General features: G+C 42.9%; 1 protein-coding gene across 2 annotated transcripts; it reads right to left on the bottom strand.

The window, feature by feature from the left end:
• Window positions 1-801: 801 nt before the first annotated feature.
• On the bottom strand, window positions 802-14,885 carry LOC144098844 (uncharacterized). 2 transcript variants are annotated; one of them, XM_077631751.1, is made up of 6 exons: window positions 14,830-14,885; window positions 14,023-14,527; window positions 13,801-13,933; window positions 10,722-10,781; window positions 4,096-4,170; window positions 802-2,646 (listed from the first exon to the last, which is right to left on the bottom strand). In XM_077631751.1, the coding sequence occupies exons 2-6, from the start codon at window positions 14,162-14,164 to the stop codon at window positions 2,469-2,471; spliced, it is 588 nt and encodes a 195-aa protein (XP_077487877.1). In that variant the 5' UTR covers window positions 14,165-14,527; window positions 14,830-14,885; the 3' UTR covers window positions 802-2,468. The 2 variants fall into 2 exon arrangements, with proteins under 2 accessions (XP_077487877.1, XP_077487878.1); XM_077631752.1 differs by lacking the exons at window positions 4,096-4,170; window positions 14,830-14,885 and having other exon boundaries at window positions 14,023-14,526.
• Window positions 14,886-15,115: the final 230 nt, after the last annotated feature.

Genomic DNA, 15,115 nt, shown 5'->3' with positions numbered 1-15,115 from the left:
GTTGGTGCTGCATGCTTGTCGCTTCTCTTTCTTTGCGTCTTCCTTTTTGTGCTTCTTTGCAGTCAACAAAATTTCACGCTATAAAATTTATTTACTGGAAGAAGCCATCAGAGAATAGTAGCCAGCACAATAGTGTTTTTCTGCATCGCTACGCATATTTTTCACAAATTCTTGCACCCGCCGCAGTGGCTCAGTGGTTAGCACACCTGGCTACAGAGCCAGAGGACCCGGGTTCAATCCTGGCCATGGGGGTTGCATTTCGACGAAGGCAAAACTCAAAAAGCGCCCATGCGCTGAGCGATGTCTGCGCATTAACAAAGCCGAGGTGGTTGGCTAATAAATTTGGAGCCCTCCACTACGCCATCCTTTCTTAGATTTTTGCTTGCACTTTATTTTAATAAACATTATTCGAACACATCTCTGTTAACAGTACACTTGCAAAACCTCTTGCGAGATACTGCACTCTCAAAAACAGATTCCATGGAAGTATATATGACCACCAACTCTACTTTTGTTGGCTTCAATTAAGTTGCATGTAGCAGCAGCATTTGTTTCACAGGTTGTTGTTGCTTACTGTGAAACAAACGTGACACCAGTTTGCATTGGTGTTGCTACATGCAATTCAAGGGCAGCAATACGTAAGGCCATATTCCGCAATGATCACATTGAAGGTTGCTCTAATGACAAATTTTGCAATGACCTAATCTTCACAAATGGCAGTTCCTTTGGAAATTCTGGCAATACGATGGTAAACAAGCTTTCTCATTACCAAGTCAAGACATTATGAACATTGCAGTTGGCCAGTTTCCAAAGCAGATGCACTGATTTATTCAATTCCTTGCGACTATTTTGCAATATTTAGCATCAGTGAAATATATTAAAATGTTGGTACTGAATAAAACGCCAGAAAGCCCAGCTTGCAAAAAAAGAAAAAAGCCCTTTTTACAGTACCACTTTCAACACGCACCCTTTGGCCAGAGGAGCAGGACAGAAAAAATTTGTGGCCATGCAACACACTGTGTGTCACCATGATTTTTTTTTTGTCTTCTGTTAATTTTTTCTAAAGTGTAGTGACACACACTGGAGGACAGAACAGCCTCCCACGAGCTTCATTTGGAACACTGAACCTGCCACCTTTCTGGTAATCAAAACTGCTTGTGCCTAGGTTCCTGCTGGTGAGAATAGCCCTCTCATTTCTACTGCAATCAATTTGACACAGCTAGGGAAGCATCCATACGCATGTTTCAAGGTCAAAGGTCACTTGCAAACAGTGTAAACATTTGGATGCTTTAGCCGGGCCGCACCAGACAAAATGTTGCGATGCGATGCATGGCGAGCACTGAATCACACAAAATGAAGCTGTTGTCAAGAATGATTGTTTGGAATATGTACACCAGAAATGCTTAATCATAGTCATCATCACTGGCCTGACTGTGCCCACTGTAGGACAAAGGCCTCTCCCATACCTCTCTAATTAACCCTATCCTGTGCAAGCTGTGGCCACGTTATCCCCGCAAACTTCGCATTGTCATTCACCCACCTAACTTTCTGCCGCCCCCTGCTACGCTTGCCTTGTCTTGGAACACAGTCTGTTACCCTTAAAAATGATCAGTTATCTTGCCTTCGCATTACATGCCTTGCTCAAGCCCATTCCTTCTTGATTTTGACTAGGATGTCATTAACCCATCCTTGTTCCCTGACCCACTCTGCTCTCTTCGTCTCTTAATGTTAGAAACGCTTGTTAAGCTTTACTAACATAACTTTTTTTAATCTATAGCAGCAACACTGTAGGCTACGAGGCAGGTTGTAGTGGACAGTCCTGGTTTAATTTTGACTGTCTGGGGCTCTTTAACGCGCACCGCAATGTCGGCACACTGGCATTTTTGCGTGCCGCCTCCACTGAAATTTGGCTCCCAAGGACAGGACTGAATTCCCATACCCATGCTTAGAACCCGAACGTTATACCTTCCACTAAGTAACGAGTGAGAGGAAACTTCCGTTTGTCAAATGTGTGATGGAGAAGACACTTGACCAACTTGTCAAGTATTTCTCACATTTTTCATCGCAACAAGAGCCCAACTTTCGGCACATTTGCATGCTAAATTTATCACAGCACATGTTCATCGAAATGACAGCATCCAATCATTCTGCCAGCCACATTGCACAGCCAGGCTTTCCTCGTTTTTACAGCGAGAAGCTGTTCTGAGGGACATCAGCTAGGATAGCTGTCAGTGTAATCAGCGGCTTCGTGACGTCACTGAAGAAGAAGGGAAGAAGCCACTTGCATTGTGCTACGAGTAAACACATTACTTGTCTAATGAAGAAACCCAACAACAGCTAAAGCAGATACCAAGCTTAGACCCCAAAGACAGCTTCTCGTTGAAAACCGTGTCAAGCCATAGCTTAACTGGGCACAGTTTTTTCTCTAAAAAAACTTGAGTATCCAGGTAACAAACAACTCTCCTTCATCACCTCGCCGCTCCATCAAGCATTTCAAGAATAGTGGCCTTCATAGTTCCTCTGATATCTGGCCTCAGTCTTGCGAACTTCTTTTGGAGCTGCTCGAGAAACGTTTTGTCAAGAACAGCACTGTGCTCAGTGGCTTGAGACCCTTGGCTGTAGGCATCTGCTCCACTTCCTTCCATTCTGAAAGCGCAGCCAAATTGAAGGAACAAGGAGGGATTGGTTGCACAAACACACGAGAAGCAGCACATGTCACATGTTCACATGTTAATGCACCCGTCGTGTTTTCCTTTAAAAGGAAAATGCATGTGCAGCACACAGTAGTTAAAATTCCACAGATGACCATTAAGCCTGCAAAGCAAAGCATGAATGAAAGAAAAGTTGAAAAATAATAAAGACTACAGCAAGAGAAGCATACTCTACATTTGTCTGCTGCTATATGAATTGCACATACTAAGATTTGTATTACTGCGCTTTCGTGAATGAACAATAATGGCAGCTACAGTTGAGCCCACTTTATAACGGCTGCAGTTATAACGTATGCTCGCTTATTACGAACGTTGGTAGTCCTACTCTCAAGGTATGTACTAAAGCAATGGCACTGCGTCTTAGACAATGGCCATGACAGCACAACTCAGCTAAAGTGAACAAGGAGGTGCCATCAGTTTGGCCCCGCAGCTGGAAAATGCGCATTCCGCCAGCGCAGAAACCGAAGTGTTTCCTGGCTACCGTGACACCCTTCTAAAGCAATGTGGTGACATCAACAAAGCAATAAATAGTTAGCATTGAAACCACCAACCAAGCACCCACTGATGGGCTGCAGTGTCAATCTGTGCATGTACGTATGCTGGTTGGTCTAAAGTGGAGGCAGAAGTGTGGTGCATGCAAAACAAGGGCAACGTTAAAAGCGTGGGAATGACTGCACACGGCCGGTGATCAAGCAACGGCAGCTATCCAAAAACACTGACTGCTATTCGCATGGTATGCCTTCCAGTCCAGTCTGTTTTCTAACTTTTGCACTGTGGCCAGGTGGAACAAGCTCGCAAACAACAGGAAGTGCAACTGATACGTTCCACGCACACGTGCTTGGCACAGTTTCGTCGCTACATTCATACAATTTTGTCTAGAATAGGAGGCACGGAGGCCGACCTACAACCAGTTGCCATGAATGCTCATGTCGCAATTAGTAATACTGTGTCCCTATAACAGCTCTGTGGCAGAAATGATTTCGGCGAGAAGCACATGACCACTCTGGAGTGATTGGAAAGCACTGTTACAGGGCTTGCATGAAGAAGCAGACCTATAAAATGAACCTTTTCGTAAAAGAAATGCCACTTTTGAATGACTACTTTTTTGTTGTAAAAGGGGAAGTCCACTTACTGCGAAGCTCGGATACAACGGACACAATCCTCATGACTGTTACGTTCATTATAAGTGGGCTCGGCTGTATACAGTACTTTGAAATGCTGGATACTTCCATGTAAGACACAGAACTGAACTGCCTAAACCTTCCACCATATATTTTTGCCTAAGCCTTGTTTGGCACGCTATTTGAATAAAACATAGTGCTCATAGTGAAAGGAGGACTTTACAACAATTGTATCTTTCAAGTGAACAAAACTGTAAGGTCACCTCAGTCGTTTGGGTGATGGTCCTGCAGCTTCTGAATTGCTTGCATGTTTTCCAGAAACCACTTCTTTGAGAAACCTTCACAGCAAAAAAAAAAAGCATGTAGAATTTTGTACGAAGCGCCACAGTGTGAACAGTTCAATGTAACACTCTTATGTATGGTAGGTTTGAGCAGTGACAATCCCAGTCAACCACCAACATCCGCCAAATGAGCAATGAACCAGGTACTTAGGACACAAGCGATCTATCAGATATCCACAAAAGTCTGCATGACATTGCATCTACATAATGTTCAGTGTAAAATGATCGCCTTAGAATCATATTTAGTGGATACTACCGCTCGATGTTGAGGTGTGCAGTGAATATTCCAGCTTGATGCACTAAATATCCCACTAATGTAACTTGACATGAGAAAACTTCTTGCGCTATCAGTCAATATTTTAAGCTTGCTTTTCCATATCAACCTCTAGGTGTAATGTACCCACATTCTAGCAGCAACCTTTGGCATTAGTTGAAACTGCAACAAAAACTGCAGCTAATGCTGTTCAAGGGCTTTCAAGATTTAGTTAAACTCTACTACAACAGAGATAAAAAAGCCCTGAAATTTTCACCCTGTAGGCAATGTTTTAATATATCCACAGATCTGGACCACAATTACCACACATCCCAAAAGGATGACGGTGAACACAAAGCAAAATATAATGGCACATCAAGCAGCAAAGTAAAAGCTGTATGGAATGGAAGCTTAATGGCTCTTGTTCATACTTTAGGCTCTTTGCTGCTGGGCAAAACCCAATTCTTCCTGATTTCTGCAACCAAAGGAATCTTTTCAGTTAAACTAAATTTTTACCTAAAAACTGCCTTTCCAAAACGGATTTTGTCATTCGAAATGGCTGAACTGAGCTTGCATGCAAAATTTAGTAGCAGCCCTAATAGCTGCTACCTTACGAAGGTCTACATAGTGGTTACCGTTAGAGGAGGAGGAAATGACGCGAGTGGAGGAATGCGTGACTGGTGAACGGAACCACCGAGACGATGGTTACCATAGAAGGAGAAGGGTATCGTGAGAGCGGAGGAATCTTCAATCGTAGGATGGTTACCAGGGAAGCAGGTGAATATGGTGAGAGTGTAAAAAGGCACAATAATTGGGTGGTTGCCACGGATATCACCCAGAGGGTAGCTGCCCTGGAAGGATGAGGAGGGTTACCGAGGAGGGAGGTCGGTATAAAGGAAACGTAGGAAACGTAGTATTATTAGAACGGTCGAGAAGGTGGTAACCATGGAATGAGGAGGGTGTGGTAAGGGCATAAGAAGGTGCAACTAGTGCGTGGTTGCCATGTGAACCAACCAGAGGGTAGTAACCCTGGAAGGAGGAGGAGGGTTACTGTGGAAGGAGAAGAGTATGGCGAGAGTGTAGGAAGGCATAGCCGAAGGGTGGTTACCACGGGAACCATCCAGAAGGTGGTTATCATGGAAAGAAAAAGATGTGGCGAGAGCGGAGGTTTGCCAACTGGAAAATGGTTACCATGGAAGGAGGAGGGTATGGCGAGTGCATAGGAAAGCTTAACCAGAGGGTGGTTACCGTGGAAGGAGGAAATTGTGGTTAACAGCTAGCCGGTGACACATATTTCTCTGAATCCGTGAATCATCTGCATCAACTTTGGAATACAGAAGATTAGCTGCATGTTAGGATATATACAATACAAAAGGCACGAGCAGTGTTTAAAACAAAAAAAAAACACAGAAAAATGTTCGTTTCTTTTCTTTCAAGAGGGAAGGTGACTAAGTACTTTCTGAAGACGAGATAATTCATCTCCTCATTATTTATAATAAAGAGCATATATATTTTATTATCAATATTTTTGATTCACATCCACATTATCTTCTATCTTAAATAAGTGCCACTTTCCCTCTTGAACAAAATACAAAAAACAAGCCATAGCAGGAACATTTCCCTATAAGCTTTCTTTGGTTACACAAAACCATGACACAAACATTGCTGGAAACAAATTAAGGCATAAGTATTGTAGAGTAACATACAGAAGTTGCACAAGCAAACTGCATGCGTACTGCTGATAAGCATGCTTCCATGAAAATATTTTCCACCTGTGTCATGGTACAGATGACAAAGAGTGGACATAAAATTTGGAGCAAGTGAAGTCAACACAGACAGGCACATCACACTATATGAAAGAGTAATGAAGCAGCATAGGCTATCTCAGAAAATATAGAAAAAGTGCTGCTGAAAGCAGCTAATAACCAGTGTGTTCCCCCAAGAACCACACATATTGAAGACATAAAATCTCTGATTAAAGTCTATGAGAAGTGCCCCTTATAAATTGAACTGAGCATGTTATAGATGTTAAAATTCCTTTTCACACAAAATAATTCAGTTTATAAGTACAGCAAAACCTAGGTAATTTGACCTCATTAATTTGAAAGATTGTATAATATGGATACCCTATCCAGTCCCATTAAACATATGTACTATTTTATGGCGTGAAACTCTAGTTTGAAGGTATTTGCCCGTGCTTCGATTTATTCGAACAGGCAGTGGAGTTCATATGTGCCCCGGGTGCTGGAAGAAAGGTAGTGATAACGGTATGTGAGCGACTGAGATGTCTAAGAGCCATAGCGCGAGAGGCACTGGTGTCTAACTGAAATGTAAAGGTACCGTACTCATTGTTATGATCATCAGTCGAGAAGGTACAACAAAATGAGTTTTTGTTTTGTGTAGACTTTGCCATGTATTGCTTGCTTTCACTGCACACTAGTCGCAGGCTGTGCTGTCAGTGCTCCTTGTGATGATGATGATGATGAGGGCCTCTGGTTGAATGGCACGTACCCACGGTGGGGGATTGTTATCATGAACCCTGTGATCATTTTACTATACACGGTGTGAGTGCGCACAGGATGTGATTTTTTTTTCTTGCGGGGTGTGTGTGGGAGCAGAGGCTGCTGATGGCCTGAATGTCCTAGAGGAAATATGTGCTCCTCTGTCCAGCAGTGTAAGCGAACTGCCCCATTTGACGGATCTGCGTAACACAGTTACAGACACATGACATGAAGAAATCAACAATTACCGATTATTTCAAGAAATGAAAGTACACAGGTGTGAGGCACATTTGTTTTTTGATCACTCTGATAATCTGACATTCAGTTAATATGGTCCCTTTCTCTGGTGCTGTGAAGTCCAAATTAATGGGGTTGTACTGTAGAAACTTGCCTGTATAGGCTGGTAATGAGACCTTTTTCTTTCATGCATGAAAGATATTACTTCTGCATAATTTTTATGCATAAATTAAGAAGATTCTGCAGAGCTCCCCTTTGCAAACTGTGTAAAATACACCTTTACAGATATTTCTAGGAATGCAACAAATCTTAAAGGAGTATAGACACCTAACTTTTGGGTGCTTGTTTTCTTTTTTGTAATGATGCGTAAGGCATTATTATACATTGATTACCACATGGTATTCCCCTGCGACCGCTCAATGATTTATAATCGCATTTCTTTCTCGTGCTGTTTCGGTTTTGGTTGCAACAGCCAAATGAGGACTGTGGTATAGACACTTAAATTTAACTTCGTGTTTTCTTCTTTTAAATGACGCGTCAGATATTCGAACACATGGATCGCCGCACGGTATTTGCCTACAAACACTAAATAATTTATAACTGTATTTCTCCTCTCTTGCTGTATTGTAGCGATAGTTACATTACGCTAGCATTTCAAGCCTTCAGCGTGGCGGCGCCACCACGTGGTCACGTGGTTGGTCACATGGTGCGGAGCAGCTGCCGGCACTGGCGAAACCAAGTGGGGGGGGAGGGGGGGGAGTTGAGAGGGGGAAAGAGGGGAGAGAGTGAATCACGTCCAGGGTCGAGATGAAGGAATGCCCAGCGAAACGGAGCAGCGAAAGACTAACTTTGCTATTCGACTGAACGAGTTCCACTCGGCCAGCTGTAGCTATCACGTCACTCCAGGTTTAACCAGAGATGAACCACAGGCATTTTTGGTTTCATCAATCAAACGATAGATGTGACATCTAGTTGATCTTTAGGTCACTTGAGGCACTAAAAGCCTGCAATATGAATGCATACGTCGATTTAATTCGCTGAAACACTTCAAACCAGCTTGCTTCAAAAGCTGGAATGACAAAAAAAAATTGTGTCAGCAGTTATATTTCCTTTTTTTAATGTCCATGACATGTGACCTAAGGGCCAACTACACATCGCAGTCATCGTGCGGTTGATGAAACCTAAACAGCATCAAGATCGAAGAAATTCCATTTTAAGTTATTTAGCAGTTGGCAAATATCATGCGGTGATACACGTACGTATGTTAATGTTTTACACATCATTTGAAAGAAGACAACACATAAGCAAAAATTCGGTATGTACAGTCCTTTCTCAGCGAATGGCAAGCGCATTCTTGTTAGGCGAGGATCCGTGGCTAGAGAATTGGCTTCTCAATCACTGCGCTGATTTCGATGAAAATTTCAAGCATATGCCATTAGAACATACCTAACCAAAAGCTTTATGTTGTATTTAGAGTGAGAAAAAAGCTATTAGCATCACAATGTGGTAGTGATTGTGTCAGTTTAGGAAAACTATCATTTTAGATGTACTTGTAAATTGTTAAAGGAGTATATACTCCAAATTTTGGTTTCACGTTTTCTTCTTTGTAATGATGCACAAGACACTGGTAGCTATGTGGTATTCGCCTAAAACGAGTAAATAATTTATAATCGTATTTCTCTCACCTGTTTCGGTTTGAACAGCCGAGCAATGGCTATGACATCAAAGATCTATATTGATCATATGAAGGATGAGAAAAACTGCAATATAATCGCTGCTTCTTCACTCAATGTGTTCTGGCTCTTGCGGCAGGCTGCAGCTTCAGCATTGTAGTGAATTAAAACGACAAAGCAGTGATTATAGTATTTCATGCTTCATGTGACCTACAAAGACCTCTAAAATCAAATTTTGGCTATGTGGTATAATAATGATAAATCTTCTAAATGTAAAATTAGGCACAAGACCACAAACCGAGATGTACAACTTCAAAGATTTGACTAGCTGTAATTTTGTCTTACAGCCTTTTTTCCCAATTAAGAGTTTGCTGCATAGTTAAAAGTTTCTCCTTTGATGTGATGCTGCTTAATGAGACACTGAGAAGAAATTGAAGTTGGCTTGTATCCATAGAATAGCAGCTCCTGATCACAAAAACGCCACTCTTCCTGAAAGCAAAGCTCTTGTAATGTAGAAAATAGCAAGAACCAAAATACAGGTATCGCCGCCACAGGCCAATCTCGCAAGTACAAGCGTGATGACTTCCTAGGACAAGAGGCGCCACCTTGGAGGAATTTTCTTTACTTCATGGACGTCGTGAATCTTTGAGGCTTGCAAAGGAAGGTTGCACACCGCACCGCTAGCCGGCAGAAATTACGGAGTCTGCGTTTACGTCACGATTCACGTCACTCCGTTCTGTGACGTCATAAGAGTTGCCGTGGCGTCATAAGAGTTCCCTGAGTTTGAATCAGAGGGGCGGGAAAAACTTTTTCAACTTCGAATCCAAAATTCTTTGAAATAAATGCATCTTTCGCGCCCGGACAAGCGGCAACAAAACCATGAAATGCCGAACTATCAGATTTTGCTAACAAAAAAAATTGATAGAGTTCTCCTCAGTGTCCCTTTAAGAGCAATTGCTAGCAGTGTTCGTGTCTTATTTCTCTGTTTTTGAACTCTATAGTGGTTTTACTCGTGTTCAAAAACTCGTTGAAATAAGCTGACCAGTAAAGATAAGTGACATGGGCAGCAATAAAACCAACTTCATATATCGCACACAAAAACAACAATGTTTTTGTGTGCGGCCACTTGATGTTGGCAGTGCTGCCGGCTTGACGTCATGCAGCAAGGTGTATTTAATGTGCTTGTTTGTCAATAAATCTTTAGTTGGAAGTAAGCGCTCGTGTTGTCCAATCCTTCTTTGTCCCTGTTTTTTGCGCTTGTACATGTTTGCAATGCACCAACTCGCCCAAAGGTCTGTGCTCTTTAGCATACCATCTTCTGTAAAACTGTTAGCATATGTGACTCTGCGATTTACTGTCCAGTTAATGACAGTACTGATTGCCTTGCTACAGACTTATATGTAATTTCCAAATGTGTCTACCTTGCTCACTTGTGTGCTTTAGCTGTTAATTTTGCAATATTATGTCTCCTCTGTGCATTGCTTAAAGCCTGTGTTTTAGTTTTACAAGCTCCCTAGCTGTGCTGTACTTCCCATCGGGGCAATATGTTGGTATCAGGTCAAATAAATGTGGCCATGCAGGCTCAGAGGGCAGAAAAATGCATGGTAAAATAACACGTTCTTCGCATGTGTAATACAAAATGCTAACTGGTATTGTAACCCCTGAATTTCACTTCACAAAAACCAAACCAAATGGCATAAAAACTTGAAAGCAAATGATTAACAGACATATTAATTCCACATCGTGTTCCACTGATGACAATGACATTCGGACAGAGACATTTCTATCATTTACAGCTGGAAAAATTTACGAGATCCTGGTTGCAATATACGAGATCCTGGTTGCAATATTCCTCAAAACTTACAGAAAAAAAAGCACACTTGCCGTGGTGAGTCTGCAGTTGTAGTGCTAGCTTTTCTTTTTTGGGGGCTTTTCTCTGGAATACTGCAAGAAAAAACGCAATAGTTCACTAAATTGGAAGAAAGGACCATACATATCCCCACGGCTAAATTATATTAACAATTTATTTTACAACTTGTCTTTATATCTTTGTGACACTGTATCTGGTGCTCAGCACGGCCGCATGTTCGGTCTGCAGCTCTTACCAACATTAATGATTAACCAAATAGCATGCAATCTTCTGTAGAACTGTTACATATATATGACTGCGATATTTACTGCACAGTTAATGGCAGCACTGATCGTCTTGCTACTGACCTTGATGTAATTTCCAAATAGTGTATATTGTGCATGGTGACTGTCACTTAATCCTAATAAATTTAAATGTAAATTTTACATATAAACATTGCAGTCCCACTTTCTTTACAGTATTAAGAACAATTTTATTTTGCATGCTTTATCTTTCAGATAATGAAACATCCGTCTCTCTCCTGTAAACAAGCAATATTTATCAAAAGATACTGAGGTTGCATAACTGGGTATGAATTCTGTAATGAAGGAATGAAAGCACAGCTCCCACTTAGGGACCTGTTGGCTGAAGGCTTGGCTATAGCCAGCTACTGGGATTCTTTGCCATTTCCTTATCTCTCTTGGTCCTCTCATCGCTATATGTGCACAGGCTGCAAAAACACTATGCATTCCACATTGTGATGAACGTACCTACTAATGTTAAGGAATCGTTTTGACTTATGTGAAATTGCAGAGGACAAACTAGGCAAAGAAATGCAATATCCATCTGGCCATAACTGGAATTCTCATTAATACAAACCCTTATCAATACGCCTCTCCAACATGCTTATCTCTAAGCAGAACAGAGCTGCATTATTCACTACATTTAATTACATTTCCCGTTCAGCAATTTCTCGAAAAGAAGCATACCATTTCACTAGATAAATATAAAACAGTCGTTGCTACTTTGCTGCACAAATACATCGTGCTCCTTAATACTCTTTCATGCATTTTGCAATCAAATTTGCATTAAAAGCACCTACACCAAATCAAAGCTTTAAAGCATCGGTAGTATTTCCTCATCTCATCATATCGAGACTGTCGTCTAATCTTGACTTATTCAAAGGCCACTTGAAAAGTCATTATTTTTGTTAACCTTGCAATCGCTTGCATTATGTTTCTTTGCCTAGTTTTTCCTCCACAATTTCACGAAACTTTCTCTCTTTCAATCATTAAATTTCATACCCTTGCATACCCTATCAGTTATATACTGTAGCCAAAGGATCTCGAGTGCAGTAGTCTTGATGCAAAGGTGGTACTAAAAGGTTTTTTTTTTTACCAAATGCATACTTTATGCAACATCAACGATGCAAGTACCTAAGATATTGCACATCAATTGCAAGTGTCGGTAGTGGTACTACGGTTGGATAAAAATCAAGACGGCAGTGGCAAGTGCCCCTCAAAATAGGCCCTCCAGCTAAGGGCACTGTGGTTAATCCAGTTAATCCATGGTTAATCGCCCTGTTCCTGCCAGCCATGAATGATGACATACTAGAAAATGAAAGGGCATCAACCGAAACATCATAGGAACTGGTTGATGTCATTGGCTTGATTGCCTCCTTGGAAGGGCATTTGCAGCTGCGTTCTCGAGTTGCATCCAACTGTAGTTCGCACTTTCAAATGCCATAACTAGGCGTTGGACTTTTTGGTTCTTATTTTTTTTTAAATTCGGTGGACGTTTTTCACTGCTTATTGCAGAATGCAATTTTCGTTGTTTTTTTTAGCAGTATTATTCTTTGCAGATAAATTACCTGTTTTCCCGGTGTTGTAATGTGGTACTTCTGTGCATTGAAAAGCCACATTGAATTTTATCTTGTCCTTTTTGGCTGCCCGAGCAGACAATTTAGCAGTAATTAACACTAAACTGTCTGTACATAGAGCTGTGCTTGTGGAAAGAGATGTCACCATTAATGTAACCGCCAGACAAAAAATGAAAGTGGAAATTAACGTCTAAAAGCTAGGTTATCACGTTACCGTTGGCCTCATCACATAATCACCGTGTTGACAACAGTGATGGGACTGCCACTTAACCTTAGGGGTAGCCAAAACATAACACCTTTTCATGGTGCACTTGCATATGGTTTTGCATCAGTCTTTTCCTGCAGCTGAGAACCTAACTGGGCAACTGCCCTAAGCAGGTGACAATGTTTCGTGAGGATGTGGAGCTTCCCGGCATGCAGTGATGTGTAAGGTAGTAGAGCAGTTGCTAAAAATCGGCAAACTAACCCAACAGTACCGTCATCTCCCCATGGCCCTGGCTTCTGTAATCTGTGAAGTTTCTCCTTTCTCTGAGTAACTCGTACTCAATAGCCAGCTGGATGTGGCATGCATGTTAACCTTTTACTTGCCAGTGTTCCAAAATTGGAACACGAAACCCTATTTTTTTGTTTTCCTTCAAAATACATCCTAATTCAAAATTTTTATTTTTTGCATACTGTATGGTGATCATGCAAAACATCGTCACTATAATATTTATTAGTTATTTATGTAAAGATATTGAAATATTGCTGGAAAATGGACATAATTTGGGCCTTGTCACAGCCTAGTGTTTGTGGGGTCTGCTGGGACATGATTGGTTTAGGTTACTGAAATTAAACGTTTTAAGGCTGGCTAAGAAGCCAACGAGCTCAATTGAAGCGTTTGTCAAGGATCTGATTTGAGTGCAAGAAGTTGGAGACTTGGCGAGGGGGGGGGGGGGGGGGGCGCTATTCCCCCTGGAGAAATGTTGGGGAGGGGGGGGGGGGGGGGGGGGGGGGCAACCGGCCCCCTTGGCCCCCCTGTTCCGGAGCCCCTGACTTCGGATCAGTGGCAGAGCGCCCTAACCACTGAGCCACCGCGGCAAGCCTTAAAAAGCTGATTTCGTTTAGTGTTGAGATCGGCTACAGGATGCCGCGAACCGTGGCCCAGTGTTAACAGCTGCTGTTTTGTTTTGAGTCTTTGGGCCGCAGCGGGCGATCGTACGGATCGGTAGCAAAGCAGGCGTTGCCAACTTTACCTTCTGGCTTCTGCTTCGCTGAGGAATTGAAGGTACGGCCACAGGTCCCACGATGTGTTCCGTTCTTTTTTTGCTTTCACAAACTGGTGTCTTATTTTCTTCCATTTGATTTTGATCTCATCGCATTCCGACTCTGTGAAACGAGAACACTTCTTGATTTGTTCGGTAATAAAAGTAAGTCGGACTTTTTGACCGTCCAAGGAGGATCGCGAGGATACTTACGCGGTACTTCCAGACACCATGCGACCTTTCTCCAAGCACTATTTTTCGCCTCGTCGTCGTGAAAGCGCTCGTTCAAACTGTCGTAGAGCTCCGGATAGTGCTGCACAAGCTGGCAAAGCCTCACACTCAACTCATGTGGCATCGCAGGGCACTCCTTTGCTTCTCCACGGGTTCAAAGACAGTTTACGAGCCTGATTGTCTTTCTTGAGCTGGATACGCAGCACACATGCGTCGGTAGACACGTACTGTACAGTACAGCATCAAGCAAGCCAACCGTTACCGCGGCACGCACCGCACGTTGCTTGCACCCACTGCTCACAGCTGCTACGGCGTATTCAGCGGCAGCGGAGCCCGGACGCGAAGCTCTCTGAGCCGATTGCTGCAGGCACTGCAAGGAGTGGCTTTATCAGCCAGCGGAAGCATTGCGTTACGTTGACACCGCTTACTTTTAGTACCTATCGCACTCATATCACACACCACATCTCGTATCGCCGCTATGTCGGCTCTGTCAAGGGTGTGACATTCCCGTAGAGCCAATGGGGACGATTTTGAAATGCGACGGTGGCGGTGCCTGGGAGTTGGCGGTAAAAACATAAATTGCTCAAAACTTTGCTCGCTATGCTTGCGCCGGTCGCTGTCGTCTGCTGCCACTGCGCTGCAGCGTTGCCCGCGGCGGCACTGGCGGCGCAGACGCGTTGTGTCATTGACTCCAGCCGCGTTTGCTGCCAGATACCAGGATCGCTGCAATCGTTCCGACCGTGGCGACACTTACGGCGCGGACGCGCAACTTGCAACATGCCACAGCACTGGCTCTGTCTTCTGTTTTCATTTCGGTGCCTTCTGCTGGCGCCCCCTAGATTGCGACGTCAGCTCCATGGAGTTTTTAAATACTGCCTGGAGGGAAAGCTGGCGCTGGCGTCGTTTGCGTGAGTTTCTGAAAAAGCACCTGAGCTGCGGCTAGCGGGAATAAAAGGACAAAAAAATTGTGAGACGATAAAAAGAACGAAAAAGCAAATGTCCCACCCCGTGCCACTAAGCATAGGGAAAGAAAGGGGGAGAGATAGTAAGCGTGTGGGGGCATCGACGCTCTCAC

The sequence above is a fragment of the Amblyomma americanum genome, chromosome 7 (assembly GCF_052857255.1).
Source record: "Amblyomma americanum isolate KBUSLIRL-KWMA chromosome 7, ASM5285725v1, whole genome shotgun sequence".
In the NCBI taxonomy this organism is placed as follows: Eukaryota; Metazoa; Arthropoda; class Arachnida; order Ixodida; family Ixodidae; genus Amblyomma; species Amblyomma americanum.
The sequence above is the reverse complement of the archived record's forward strand: the minus strand, read 5'-3'. Positions and strand labels throughout refer to the sequence as shown.

Coding starts and splice junctions, on each gene's coding strand:
- LOC144098844 (XM_077631751.1), bottom strand. CDS start 14,164: ATGCCACATGAGTTGAGTGTGAGGCTTTGCCAGCTTGTGCAGCACTAT. Junction 10,782..13,800: donor AGCGAAGCAGAAGCCAGAAG/GTAAAGTTGGCA, acceptor TTTTTCTTGCAG/TATTCCAGAGAAAAGCCCCC. Junction 4,171..10,721: donor ACAACTGCAGACTCACCACG/GCAAGTGTGCTT, acceptor TTTGCTGTGAAG/GTTTCTCAAAGAAGTGGTTT.